Raw genomic sequence first — 15,734 nt, 5'->3', positions numbered from 1 at the left:
TATTTTGTCCATTTTCATCCGATTTTCAATTTTGTTTGAGTAAAGTATCAGAAAAAAGTGCCTTTACATAAAAGTTAATTATTTTTATATATGAAAAGTTGGCATGAAAAACAATGTTATTGATATTAAGGACGAGATCTGGTGTGTATTACTGCTACGCTGAAAATTCTCAAGGAAACTCAACCTCTAGTCAGATACATGTTAATGTACAATGTAAGTAAATACAGATTAGTAGGTAGAAAATGTGTAGATATAAGTATACATATAGATAGATAGATGAAAAGAGATATAAACAAGGATGACAACATCCATAAAAGCGAAGCTCTGAAACAGTAGGACAAATGGACATTAAAACTTGTATAATGTCAGAACTGAATAATCAGAATGCGAATGTATAAGAGTCAAAGCAAAATTGTAAGTAAATTTGTTGAAAAACTGCTTGATATAGGATAATGATTATGGACATACTTACTTTTTTAGGACTTGATTATAGAGTTGTTTCGCGTATAATATTGTACTTTGTTGTCCCAGGAATCAGTATACCAAAAATCAGAACAATCGGATAATTAGGTCACATACAAATTTGTTGTTAAAAATGTAAAAAAATCAACATGTTTAAAATGGACATACGGACAATCTGGTAATGATTATAGAGTTGCTACGCTTTCTAACTCGTACCTAACTATTACAGGAATCACCATGCAAAATTTGAAATCGATAGGACAATTCTAACATGCCTAAATTAACGAAAAAAGCTGTTTAAAAAAGTTAAAAAATCAACATGTTTAAAATGGACGTACGGACATTTTGGTAATGATTATAGAGTTGCTACGCTTTTTTAATCGTACCTAACTACTAAAGGAAGCACCATGCAAAATTTGAAATCGATAGGACAATTCTAACATGTCTAAATTAACGAAAAAAGCTATCCGTGACGGACGTACGGACGGACGGACCGACCCTATTTATAGAAAAGCTTCGCTTTTAATAAGTGGATATTTGTAGATTGGTACTAAACGCAGTTTAGAATTATATTTTAACTCATAGATTATTGTCTACAAAAAACCTCCCTAAAGACGACAAGATAAATCTAAAAATCCCTTGCCCCAATATAGTTTAACTAATTTGGGAGGGATATAACAACCCCCCAAACCCATTAAAAAAATTTACAATTTCTTTTTTAAAAGCGAAGCTTTTCTATAATTAGGGTCGGTCCGTCCGTCCGTCCGTACGTCCGTCCGTACGTCCGTCCGTCCGTCACGGATAGCTTTTTTCGTTAATTTAGACATGTTAGAATTGTCCTATCGCTTTCAAATTTTGCATGGTGATTCTTTTAGTAGTTAGGTACGATTTAGAAAGCGTAGCAACTCTATAATCATTACCAAAATGTCCGTACGTCCATTTTAAACATGTTGATTTTTTACTTTTTAAATAGCTTTTTTCGTTAATTTAGGCATGTTAGAATTGTCCTATCGATTTCAAATTTTGCATGGTAGTTCCTGTAATAGTTAGGTACGATTTAGAAAGCGTAGCAACTGTATAATCATCACCAAAGTGTCCGTACGTCCATTTTAAACATGTTGATTTTTACATTTTATCAACAAATTTGTATGTGACCTAATTATCCGATTGGTCTGATTTTTGGTATACTGATTCCTGGGACAACAAAGTACAATATTATAAGCGAAGCAACTCTATAATCAAGTCCTAAAAATGTAAGTATGTCCATTATCATTATCCTGTATCAAGCAGTTTTTCAACAAATTTACTTACAATTTTGCTTTGACTCTTATACATTCGCATTCTGATAATTCAGTTCTGACATTATACAAGTGATAATGTCCGTTTGTCCTACCGTTTCAGAGCTTCGCTTTTATGGATGTTGTCATCCTTGTTTTAAAACAAATAACTTATGGTAGCTATTAGTAAGAACATAAAATAAATGAATAAGTATGTGTACATGATTCCGAATATTTTGGCAAGGTTTCTTATGCTTTACTTTGTAGTGCTACATATGGAAACAAACAGAGAAGTAGATTCTCTTAAAAAATTAACTAAGAATATTCATGAAAGCAAAGCTCAACAAATCAAACTTTTGGACAAACGACAAACGATAAACGATTATAGAGTAACTTTGCTTTAGATCTTAGAAACACGGAATATTATTTCTCGTATTCATTTGAATCCGGTGGAAAGGAACCGGTTCTCATCCATACGAAAAAACTATGTCTAGCATCGAATTATATCCAGCTTTCTACGAATATAAAAATGTACAATCATAAGATTAAAACCAATTATTTTAGCCCGTGCCTTCGGCACCTCGGGGCTAAAAAACTGGTTTTAATCTTATACTTGTACATTCTATATCCGCGGAAAGCCGTTTATAATACGATGCGAGAAATAACTATTATAAGTCTGATCTGAAATTCTTTGTATATTTTTTGGCTTAAAGACACTTTAATACAGATATGTCTATAAATGTATAGGCGAATACGTTAAATGCCATTTAATATCTCACTTTTAGTCATAAAGTATTAAGCCATATTTGATTTGTTTCTTTACTTGTATATTTTAATCGGAAAGATTCTTGGTCTGGTATTGGTTTTTAACAATTTTTGGCACTCTAGTTAAACACTGATAAAATAAAATACAATAAGCCATAACCATCACTATTTTTTTTCTCATTTTAATAATTTTCTTTAAGATATGATAACTTAATCCCTGTCTATGGAAGTGTTTGCTGTCATCCTTATTTATCCTAACCAGAGATTAATAAACTTGACGTGGTAAAGATAGACTCATATAAACTCTCACAGGTCTTGGCCGGGTTCTCCAGTCCATATACATACAATATCACAGTTTATAGTGTTAACTAAACTGAAATATATCTATAATACAAAGTACAATGATGTCTGTCCGTCCGTCTGTCTGTCCGTATGTCCGTCCCTTAAGATCTCGGTAACCACTTAACCGATCGGATTCTACTCTTCAGGGTTTATACCAATTGGTCATGTGGTTGTTTTAAGCTATTTTCTTGGGGGTGGGACACCCCAAACCCCCCTAAAAATGAAAAAATCCCCCCCAATTTTTTTCTTTCTATTATTTAAAATTAGTGGTGGAGTGGGGGATCTCACCAGGTACTTAATTTTTTTTCTCATTAATTACCTCTTGGGGCAAAGCCCCTAAAGGCTAGGGGCGAAGCCGCTAGTACAAGTATATTTTAGAGAAATATAGAATCGACCATAACCTTCATAGGTTTATCAGTAAGAGTGTAATAAACAAGAACACAAAACCTTCGTTCCCAGCGTTTCTTTAAATCCTGTAAATATATATCCTATTATATAAAGCAGTAAGCGTTTTTTGTTTTAGGATCTCGCTAACCGCTAAACCGATATTGTTCTCCTTTACAGTGCAGCTTCTTAAAGGTCCTGGGAAGGTTTTAAACTATTCTCCTCCCCCCCCCAAAAAAAATATTTTTTTTATTCTTTTGAAACTTAAATTTAATATGGGATGAGGTCGACTTTTCCCCCTCCTAACTTAAGTGCCCCTAGAGGCTTCTAGGGGCGTAGCCGCTAGTCTATAATATAAAGTAGCTTGATATCTGTCTGTCCGTCTGTCTGTCCGTCCGTCTGTCTGTCCGTCTGTCAATCTGTCCGTCTGTCCGTCTGTCCGTCTGTCTGTCTGTCCGTCTGTCTGTCCGTCTGTCTGTCCGTCTGTCTGTACGTCTGTCTGTCCGTCTGTCTGTCCGTCTGTCTGTCCGTCTGTCTGTCCGTCTGTCTGTCCGTCTGTCTGTCCGTCTATCTGTCCGTCTGTCTGTCCGTCCGTCCCTTAAGACCTCGGTAACCACTGAACCAATTGGATTCTACTCTTTAGGGAATATACCTTCTGGTCCTGTGATGGTTTTAAGCTCTGGTTTATATAAATATAGAAGCCATGACATACTTTATGAAGAAGTATCTAGTATGATAAATTACCCAATATAGACTTATATAGCTTCTAATACAGGCTTTTATAGTTGATACCAACACATTTTGTAGTCTACTAGAATATTTATATTGAAATTGATAAATTTAAAACCAATGTTTTTATATATATTCAAGTTTTTATACCTGTAATTTTTTTTCTTTTAATTGCTATGTAAATCAAAAATAGCATTTTTTTCAAGAAAAAACTCACCACTTAGAAAAAAATATTCCTAAAATAAAAAGTAAAAAGCACAACCCAATCTTTTAAACTTATAGAATAGACTTAAAAATAGAAAGACAAAATAATTCAAACTTAATAAAAACAAGGACGACAATATCCATGAAACATCCATAAAAACGAAGATCTAAAATCAGAAGGAAGCATAAACGAACAATAACTCTTGTAGTTTTCAGAACTCAATGCCTCGCTTATGATATTATACCTTATTATCTAGGAATACATTTAAACAAGGATGACAACATCCATAAAAGCGAAGCTCTGAAACGGTAGGACAAATGGACATTAACACTTATATAATGTCAGAACTGAATAATCAGAATGCGAATGTATAAGAGTCAAAGCAAAATTGTAAGTAAATTTGTTGAAAAACTGCTTGATACAGAATAATGATTATGGACATACTTACATTTTTAGGACTTGATTATTGAGTTGCTTCGCTTATAATATTGTACTTTGTTGTCCCAGGAATCAGTATACCAAAAATCAGACCAATCGGATAATTAGGTCACATACAAATTTGTTGTTAAAAATGTAAAAAAAAACATTTTTAAAATGGACGTACAGACATTCTGGTAATGATTATAGAGTTGCTATGCTTTCTAACTCGTACCTAACTATTACAGGAATCACCATGCTAAATTTGAAATCGATAGGACAATTCTAACATGCCTAAATTAACGAAAAAAGCTATTTAAAAAAGTAAAAAAAATTAACATGTTTAAAATGGACGTACGGACATTTTGGTAATGATTATAGAGTTGCTAAGCTTTCTAAATCGTACCTAACTACTAAAGGAATCACCATGCAAAATTTGAAATCGATAGGACAATCCTAACATGTCTAAATTAACGAAAACAGCTATCCGTGACGGACGGACGGACGGACGGACCGACCCTAATTATAGAAAAGCTTCGCTTTAAAAAAAATTTAAGTATGTATTTTCTGATGACGATTATAGAGTTGCTACGCTTCGTAAATGGTATCTAACTGTTTTATGAATCACCATGCAAAGTTTGAAATCGATACGACAATTTTTGTTTAAATTGACAAAAAGAGCTTACCGTTAATTTAGAAAAGCTTCGCTTTAAAAAAATAATATTTAGATTGTTGTAGTTTAATATGTAGGAAAAGAAAAGCTAAATGTAAATTGGGAATCTAAAAAGAGACAAATTTGTTATTTATTTATTTAAGACAAATACATACTAAATAATTCAAAATAAACAAATGTAGCTACACAATAACAAGGATGATTGTGTCAAATAGTTGCCCAGATAAAGGTTTTTACATTTTAATTACAAGAAAGTGTAAAGGGGGTGATGTTTCCTTCCAGGAAAATTGAATCAAAATATTTGTAAGAATAGTAACCTAATCAGCTTAGTGGTTATCGAGATCATAAGCTTCAGCCTGACAGACAGACATCATTCTACTTCATGCATATATATTGTTCATGTAGTACAAAAAGTTTATCATCGTATTATATAAAGTAGTAAGATTTTTTGACTGAAGCTTAAGCTTTTGTTAACTACTGAACCGATTGAGTTCTCCATTTTATGGAAGCTTTTCATAGATGCTGTGATGGGTTTTGACAGTATTATTACATCTGATAGAGCTTCTCGATGATAGGGGCGCAGCTTCTGGTTCTATAAATATATTTTAAAGATATTATTTAGTTGCACCAGAATGTCAACATGATCACATGAACATAATCTTGTATCCACAGTCCAACATCTTAGGTAATTTTTAGTTTTTTATTCGAGCAAACTTCACATAATAACCTCAAAGTAATCAATTTGTTCCCATTTAATCTTGATAATTCCTACATGAAAACATGAATATAAACAAATTATGCTCAGGCCTCAGCCGTGCATAAAACTCAAATTTAATTTTTTTTTGAAAAGATGGATTGTCTGTTTTGGAACAGGTTTAGACATCCAGATGAATTTTAAAGTGATAATATAACAATTTCGCTGAGCCCTGGTTTTGTTAGTCTTGATTTAATTGGTTTTAGTTCTATAATTTCAATACGATAAGAAATATATTTTCCCCAAGACAAGCTATAATTTAAAATATAGTTTTAGATATTATTAATATTTTTAGTAAACTGTGACATGTTGGGGTATCCTGCCGCAAGAGGGTACCATTGGAAGTTTAAAAACAGTAAATATGAGGTAATCATACTTTATTACTAACTAATCTTACATTTTAAAGTAGTAAGTTTTTTTTGTCTAAAGATTAAGATTTCAATAGCTACAGAACTATTATATATCTCATTGAACCAGCGTTTTAATGGAGGTCTTTTAACAATAGCATTAATTGATTGTTCGATCAAAGTCGTAACTATACTTTCCCTTATATTTCAAAAAGAGAAATTAAAAAGACGGGGCGGGGGAAGGGTCGAGATACACTCTCTCAATAGTTATAAACCTTATTTGGACATATAACAAGTTTTACTGTAAAGGATTATGTCACTTCAGCTGTTATCGAGATCTTAAGCTTCTTCCGTTTTTCAATAAATTTTAAAATAAAGTATTTCAATAATATCATATATACATTCATAATAATGTAAGCTAAAATAAATTCCGAGATATTATATCTATATAAATATTCTATCTAGAAACATGTATATAAAATAAGACAATAGATACTAATAGTCTTATTATTACTCTTATTATCAACATCAATATATTTGTTAGGCCAACTACATATTGCTTCAGAATAAAAAAAAAAACGTAAGAGAGTGATGGTTGGGGGAGGGGTGAGTAAAAGGGTGATTATCCCACTAAAAAAGCTAGGAAGGTTTTAACTATTTTGTGTTTCTCTAACTTTCCAATAAAAAATGAACCTCAACAAAAATATACTTTTCTTTTTAAAACTCAAATGAAAATGGGTTGGTTCGACTTCCCATTCCTCCTCAAATGCCTCTAGAGGCCTCTAGTGGGCGTAGCTGTTGTAATAAATAATGCACCTATATAGTTGCTATATGTATATGAATATATTTGTATCTTTATCTTTTGCATAAGAAAAGGTCAAATAAATATAAATATAATGTATATGTTAATATTCTAGATATACAAATAAGCCAGGATAATTTTATTCAAATAGACAGAGCAGAAATAGTGCAGTAAACTGAAATAGCTTTTTTAAAATAGATTTTTAAATACTACTTTCCATATAGAAATTAATTTTTAGAGTCGTTTCTCATTGGATTAAAAATCAGATACATATATCAGGAAACTTTAACAGATATATTGATTGCAGGTATCAATTTCGTGAGAGTTCCTTCGTAGAGAACATAAATTTGGAAAAATCGTACAGAAAGTTCGTATTCATAATCCCAAAAAAGTGGGGTTATTTCAAGGGCGTCCAAGTTTTTTCATTTTGGGGGGTTAAAATTCCAAATTTTGTGGGGGGGGGGGCCTATGGCAACCCGAATTTAATTTTTTTTTTTTTTTTGGGGGGGGGGTAATCTTTACATTATATAGGCAAGGACGTCCAAGCTTTTTATCTTTTAGGGAGGTAAACATTTAAACTTCAAAATATTGGTTTTTATTTATTCTTCTTATAGTATCGTATTGGTATAACCTTTTTTATTATACCTTATACAATAATACTTCTTTTTGAGGTTAACAAACTTTAAAATTTTTTGGAGTTTAAAAGTTAAAGTTGGTCTTCTCCTGAATTTTAAAAAAGGTGGGGTCTGTTCCCTTTATCCCCCCTATGTAAACGCCCGTTTGGAGAGAAAGGAAGTAGTAGACAACAGGTGCAGATCATGGCGTTCATACATTTACCGTTAAATTAAAAAGAATAATAATAATAAATTATTAATTAGCAATGTTTTTTCTACATATTTTCATTTATTATTCAAATAAATCTTGTGAAAATTATAATTATAATTTTTTGGACAAAACCGGTCTCCTCTAAACTGAGAGTCCAGTTATTTTTTCTTAGCTGTAATGTATAAACGCCAAATGTCAAATGTAGTATTGAAATATGAGTATAAGTCTTTCATACATTTCTGCAAATTAATTACATAGCAAATATTTATGTATCTTAGTATTGAAAACATAATATAAAAAGTTAAGAAATGTATCTATTATATTAACATACTAGCTGCTTCTTCTCTAGCCTCTAGGATATGTTTGGGGATGTCAACCCTAAAACCTTCCCTGGACTTATGTAAAGCTTCCTTAAAATGAAGAACTCAATTGGGTCAGCACTTATTGAGATCTTAAGCTTTAGCCAAAAAAAGGATAAATACTTTATATAATAGGATTGATATGTTATGAATATTTTCTGCTAAAGCTTATTGCATTTAATTATCTTTTGTTGGCTTCTTATATATTAATGGAGTCTAGTTTTCATAAACTAAATAATTTTTTTGATTTTTTGTATAGCACATTTATTTTGTTATAAGAATGGAACACCATAATAATAAATATGTGTGACCTATCAACTTTATGAGAAATGCAAGTTAAGAGTAAAGCTACTCAATAATTCACCTTGCCAACCTTTTTGTCAGGAAAATATGCCAAAATGAGAAAAAGCTTTCACTTTACTGTTTATTTGTGTGAAAGTTTTTTTTTTATAAAAAAAGAAAAATGTAGACTCTTATATTGTTTCTATATTTGATTTGTGGATATACCATATCAACCCTTAATAATAAATTAGTAGATGTCATAATCATAAAATAACAATAATTTAATTTGCTAAAATATATAAACACTCATATAAAGATACAGGATGTAGTCACAGAATTAGTTTATTACCCTATTTTTATAAAGGTTTAATCAAGGATACCAATGTAAAAGTTAACAAAATACATAATTCTTTACAAAAACACACACACACACACACTTACATAATATTCTCTTAGGTTAGGCCAATTTAGTGTTAGAGGAGTTTCACAGGGATAGTACATTATGGGAATAGAAAACTGTAGGATAAAAGCCTCTTGCAAGTGCTAGAAATTATTTTTTTCTTCCCAAATAAGAAACAATGGTGAATGATGAGATATGTAGGTATGAGTTAAAGAACCCAAACTTTTGTTTTTTTATCTTTTCATTTAATCCAATTAAGTTGCACTTTAAAAAAGGTGTTGTATTAAATTTTATACCTGTTAGTATTAATCCTTAAAAAATTTATATATGCAGCTGTTTGTAATTCTACCATACTCACAGAGTTCAGGGATAAGTAAATGTAAAAAGAAAATTTCTTAAAAATTGATTTCAAGCTTTAAACATAGAAATTTGCATAGTAAAGAAAATGTTGATTATGTTATTATTTGTTGTGATTATGTTAGCATTTGTTGGCATATACTTGTTTAATGTACTCTGAGATACTTTTACCTTTTTTAAGACTTTTAAAATATATATGTATAGATTGAACATTAAAAAACCTTAAAATTACCTTTAAATAATAGATTTATTCTTTAATTAAAATTGAAATTTACTGTAGTAATTTATTTCAATATTTTTGATCAATTTGCGTATCATATTATTTGAACTATCATGAATAGATCACGACGAAAAAACTTTCTTACGAAATTTCTATGCGTTCGAAAATCCCAGTGATCACCGATATATTTATTAACATATAAGTGATTTGAGTTATAGAATGAATGCTGAATCTTATAGATCAAGGAATATTCATACACAAAAATAAAAATTGACTGTTTATCTTTAATAGCAGCGGTAAAAACTCCTACTGACGGACAGATATTTGAAATTAGAAGCTGTGCCAATAAAATAAAAGATATCTAGCTAAATATCCATTTTAGAGGATTAATGATAGTAATAACAGGAAACGTTCAAGCATCATATTCGGAATAATAACAGGGAGGAAAAGGATAATAAATCTACAACACCTGTTTCCCCCCAATATTTTCTAACAACCCAAGTGATAATTTTACTAAAGAATTGGAGAGAAGACAGTCATCATATTCTTTGTCTAAAAAACTTTGGATATGCTTTTTTTATTTTGACTGGATGGTTCTAAACTATTCAACAAATAATTTTCATATACAGAAGTGGATTTTTATGTTTATCATCATTAGGGGATGTATATAAATTTTTCCTCCATTAAAAATCCCTTTCTCTGTGGAATAATATTCAAATATAAATGTGAGCATAGTTACAATTGTCATTATGTTTAAATAACATTGCAAAAAATGTAATAGCATTGAAAAAAATTGAATGCATTAATTATAAGTAGGGTGGGGACATTGGACTATTTTTTACACTAGTCCCAAAGTCTTATAAAACGTTTTCTTATTCGTTGGATCTTATTGGGGATGTACATAAATTTATCGGCCATTGTTTTATCTTTTATGTCCCTGAGTTTATACATAAATATTCTTAGATTTAGAAAACATCAAGTTTTGTTTTATGATTTGCTAAAATAAATTTTGCTACAACTTATTAAAACCTAAATGTACTGAGAATTGGAATATTATTGTTGCTCATCTTTAATATTTTATTCACACAAATGGATATAGAATACGTGGATATTGTGACAGCGGATGTTTTTGTCATCAATTTAGTCGGCTATTGGCTCAGATATTGGTCAATACGTTTCTCAATGGTTAAAGGAGAGGATGGGGTAAAGCCATAAGGGAGCATGGAGATATCATTGAATTATCCATCTGAAAAAAAATATTTCATTGTATGCGAGAAGCTCTCAATATCCATGTATTCTAGATCCATTTTCACAAAGTATTATGGTTTTAAATGTAAAATGTAGATATTGAAAATATCTATATTGATAGATATGTATACATATTAAGTTTTCACATTTACCAACTAATAAAATAAAATAAAAATTGGATGGTTGATTTTATTTCAAGATTTCACTTTGGAGGTTAGTGGTACCCTACCCCAAAATATTTTTAGATCATCCAAGGACCTATGAGAAGCTATATTGTGAAGGAAAACCATATCGGTTTAGCGTTTAGCAAGATCCTTCTGTATAGAAAGACAGACAAACAGAAATCCTATTACTTTTATATAATAATTGGTTCTATCCTATTCTTTAGCTTAATCTTGGAGGTTCACACATTTTAAGTGATGCTTACAGTGCAGTGGCGTAAAAAGGCATATTTTTAATGTTGATATCTTTTCTCTAAAAATCAAAGCCACAAGAGACTAAAAGCAAAGTCATTTCTATATATAAGAAAAATGCTATTTAGACTAAATAAAACATAATAAACAAAAGATAATTAATCTTTGTATCATACTAAATAAGAAAGAGATACTCTTACTTTTTACTTTTTTCAACTTTGTTTATTATGCACAGAAATAAAATAAAAACAATAATTCTAATTTTACCTCAACAACCAGCTAATATAACTCTTTATTTTGAAATGAATTAAAATTAGGGCAGCGGGAGGTTTTCATTTGTTTGTTTATTGCTTTAGGTCAGGTAAGTTTAGGTTATATTGGTTACTAAGTAGTCGTTACGGACCCCTTATGGGTTAGTCATTCGAGAAACTATACTTTTATAAACTTATTCTAAAATATGGGGGTTGAAGGCCGAAAATCTAACCCAAGTCGCTTGTCTAAACTGACAACAAACCAAAGTTGAGCCGCATTTTTAAAAGCGAAGCTTTTCTATAATTAGGGTCGGTCCGTCCGTCAGTCCGTATGTACGTCCGTCCGAGATAGATAGCTTTTATTCGTTAATTTTATGCATGTTGTTATAATTGTCCTATCGATTTCAAACTTTGCATGATGATTTCTGTAGTAGTTAGGTACGACTTAGAAAGCGTAGCAACTCTATAATCATTACCAGAATGTCAGTTTTTCAACAAATTTACTTACAATTTTGCGTCGATTCTTATACTTTTATATTCTGATTATTCAGTTCTGACACTATACAAGTCTTAATGTCCGTTTATCCTACCGTTTCAGTGCTTCGCATTTATGGATGTTGTCATCCTTGTTTTTTCATAATTATGTTGATACAAAAATAAGAAAAATTGAGAATGTCTTTTTAATATACTGTATATATGCAAAAAAGTTATATATATTTATTAATATAAGATAATTGTAATACTTAATAATCATTTATTAGATAATAAAACACATTAGCTGTATAGAGAAGTGGGCAAAATGTAGATAATAGATTATTTGATAGTCAATTAGACAGATATAATAAAAAAAGATTAATTATTTCGTATTAGCTGGATGGTAAATTGCTAACAATATATGCATAATCTTATTATATATTTGTATATAAAAGTTTTGATGAAAAATAAAATATTATAGTAGACCCTAACTAACTGATAAAATTTAACTAACCCAACCTTTTACTATATAAGGAGCTAATTCATATAATAAATGTTCGACTAGACTAAAAGTTTCTAAAGCCTTACATATTTCTTTATATCTAAGTAAGAATAAGAAACTTTAATTCTTAGGCTAGCCTAATAAATTTTTTATGTAATTTTTACCATTGTAAAAACAACTTTTTGTAGGAAGCATTTTTTTCTACGGGCGATTTGGGAGGGGGATTTGATCCTCCCCCAATTAAGTTATAAACCTCCCCTAGACTTATAAGGAGCATCACTATTAAAGTGAACAACATTTTTTAGAGATCCTTCCCTAGACACACACAGGCAGACATCCTGTTACTTTAAAACAATGCTGATATTTACATTAAGGGATATAAGTTTTCCGGAATTTTAATCTAGGGAGTAGATTTGAAATCTGCATCAAATTTTAAGGATTTTTTATAAAATTCGTTTTTTGTATAATTCTTTATCTAAAAGCGGAAATACAAATTAAGTTAATTAATTTTGGCATCCGTGATTGGTGGATTTAAAAAATCTGCGCTCTGATTGGATGTCGTACATAATTCAACCAATTAGAGCGCAGGTAGTTTAAAATCCACCTATCCTATTGGTCAAAATTAATTAACGTAAAATGTATTTCCGCTGTTAGATAAAAAATTTTACAAAAAACGAATTTTATAAAAAATCCTTAAAATTTGATGCAGATTTCAAATCTACTCCCTAGATTAAAATTCCGGAAAACTTATATCCCTTAATTTACATACATACATGTATCATTTATAATTTGATTTTCTAGGTTGATATACCCTCAAGTATGTACGAGGACTACAATAATGCTTCCCTGCTTGCCTATTCAGTACATTCAGGTCAGTCCTTATCTATAATACAAAGTAGAACGATGTCTGTCTGTCTGTCTGTCTGTCTGTCTGTCTGTCTGTCTGTCCGTCTGTCCGTCTGTCTGTCCGTCTGAAGCTTAAGATCTCAGTAACCACTGAACCGATTGGGCTCTACTCTTCAGGGAATATACCTACTGGTCCTGTGATGGTTTTAAGCTATTTTCTCGGGGGGTGGGACACCCCCAACCCCCCAAAAAAATGAAAAATATCCCCCCCCAAAAAAAAAATTTTTTTTTTTACTTTTTATTTTTAAATCTAAATTACAAAAATTAGGTTGATCAAACTTCTTGGGGCAAAGCCCCTAGAGGCTAGGGGCGAAGCCGCTAGTAACTTATAAAATAACATTAAACTATCTTAATTAAAGATACTCCGGTGCCCAAAACTAAATGCGGTAACATTTAGCTACGACGCCCTCCTGTTAAATTATACTAATTATTTTTTTTACAGAGAGCTCATGTTTAAGATATCCAATATTTAATTCTGAACACAACAAAAAAAAATTGAAGTTAAAATTGTAAATAAAATTTTGATGGGTTAAAAGGAGTTACCAAAAACAAAACAAAGGCTAGTTCAATAAATTTAATAGCTTTCAAATTACCAAAATTATATTTATGATGGAATAATTTAGGCATATATATCACAAAGGTTAGCCTTATTTGATGAAAATTTGGTTCAAAATAATTTTAGATTTATAAAATTATACACAGTAGCGCACACAGTGTTTCATCAGTGGGGAGTGAAGGGGATAAAAGAAAGGAGCAGATCGTATTAATTTTGATTTCGAGGGAATGTTATCACTTCCCTACACCCCATACCTAATGATTTAATATAAAAAGACCATGAATATAAATTTGAAACTAAACCAATTAAATGAAAGATTTTGTTAAACAGCTTTTGAGTTTAAAGTTTAATGAATGATTTTCATTTTCTGACCTTAGTTTTTATGACGTATCAATATGTTTTCTATTACCTATATAAATTAGAGCAAATATATTTGAGTATATATGTATGTAGATGTGTTTACAAACTGTAAATTATAGCATTAATAACTAAGGATGATAATAACCTTTTAGTAGCAGAAAATGACAATGTCAGCAGTAAAGTATTTATTTTATAAATTTGATTAATTAAATGTTTTGTTAAGTGTAGGTGACTATGAATATCACAATTTAATGCGAACTTCTCTAAGGTCCCCAAAGTTTTGTGATATTGTTTTCTTACTCGTTGGTTTTAAAAAAATTGGGGACTTTTATTGAAATTTGATTGGTTGGTTCATTAAGTAGAGCGTCCAAACGTTTCAACCACTAATTATTATTTACAGAAGGGGTAATTTTGTGTATCATCATTGGAAATGTATATTAATTTATCGGCTATTTCTTATAACACTAAATTCCTGGACCTCTTCTTTTTCATTTATGTTTCTCATGAAATTAATTTTGTTACGTATGTATAAAATTTGTGGTGTCCAGTAATATCAGGATTGTTTATTCCTTTTGTGAATATTATTGCAACTACACAAATATTTTAAACTTCTTATTCTTATAAGTTAATTTTTAACTAATGGATACTGAGGGCTAGGTCCTCTTTGACTCCAAAGTTCTTATGAAATCGATTATTTCAAATGATTTTGTTGAACCAGTTATTAAGTTGGTTAAGTAATACATAACAATTAATCTTTTGATTGCAATGTTTCTGTTTGGAAGTCCTTCTTGTGCATGGTAATGTTTAGCGCCTGCTTATGGGACAAAATATTTCCCCTATTCTTACTTTTCTAGTCACACATCGGACACAACTGCATAAGGACACAGTGTGGTCCAGTCGCGAACCCGTCACCTACCCAACGGCGAGCAAGCAAGCTTCCTTTTGCGCTAATGCATCGGGTTCTCTTGTAAGTTTGTAAGTCAGCTGTCTGTAGTATGAAGTTGAAGGCTGCCAACAAATAAAATAAATTATTGCAGATGAAATCTTTTCTAGTAATTCCCCAAAATATAGGGATCAGAAAAGTTTATCAAATGATTTTTTTTCTTTTATAGTTGGCAATATGACTTGCGTATTTATTTATGTAAGTATTCAAAAAGATAAAATAAATTAATTTACAACTCTTTCTACCCCTTTTCAATTATGAGCTAGTTAATGCAGAATTTAACACATAAGAATAAAAGTATCCAATTTCCTTTTGTGGTATTTGTTAAAAGTTCTTAAACAAGCGGTTGTAGCCTCAATAGTACATTTTTGTATTGCTTAGAGTTAATCTTTGAATTTTAAATCAATAAAGATTAAATCAGAAGAACTAGAGGATGTCACGTACCTAACAGAGTTGCACTGTGCAACATCTAGGGAAAGCA

The 15,734-nt window shown here is 30.6% G+C and overlaps 1 protein-coding gene across 1 annotated transcript in view; it reads left to right on the top strand.

Moving 5' to 3' along the window:
• Positions 1 to 15,734, top strand: part of LOC145331220 (neural cell adhesion molecule 1-like) — a 126,000-nt gene that overhangs the window by 64,882 nt on the left and 45,384 nt on the right. Inside the window, exons 13-16 of the mRNA XM_080175837.1 lie at positions 131 to 213; positions 5,877 to 5,939; positions 6,304 to 6,374; positions 13,290 to 13,359. Of these exons, the coding sequence (XP_080031963.1) occupies positions 131 to 213; positions 5,877 to 5,939; positions 6,304 to 6,374; positions 13,290 to 13,359 (287 nt within the window). The remainder of the gene's footprint in view (positions 1 to 130; positions 214 to 5,876; positions 5,940 to 6,303; positions 6,375 to 13,289; positions 13,360 to 15,734) is intronic.

The sequence above is a fragment of the Acartia tonsa genome, chromosome 11, assembly GCF_053477335.1.
Source record: "Acartia tonsa isolate MP-2025a chromosome 11, ASM5347733v1, whole genome shotgun sequence".
In the NCBI taxonomy this organism is placed as follows: domain Eukaryota; kingdom Metazoa; phylum Arthropoda; class Copepoda; order Calanoida; family Acartiidae; genus Acartia; species Acartia tonsa.
Note: the sequence above shows the minus strand (reverse complement) of the source record. Positions and strands in the feature narration are given on the sequence as shown.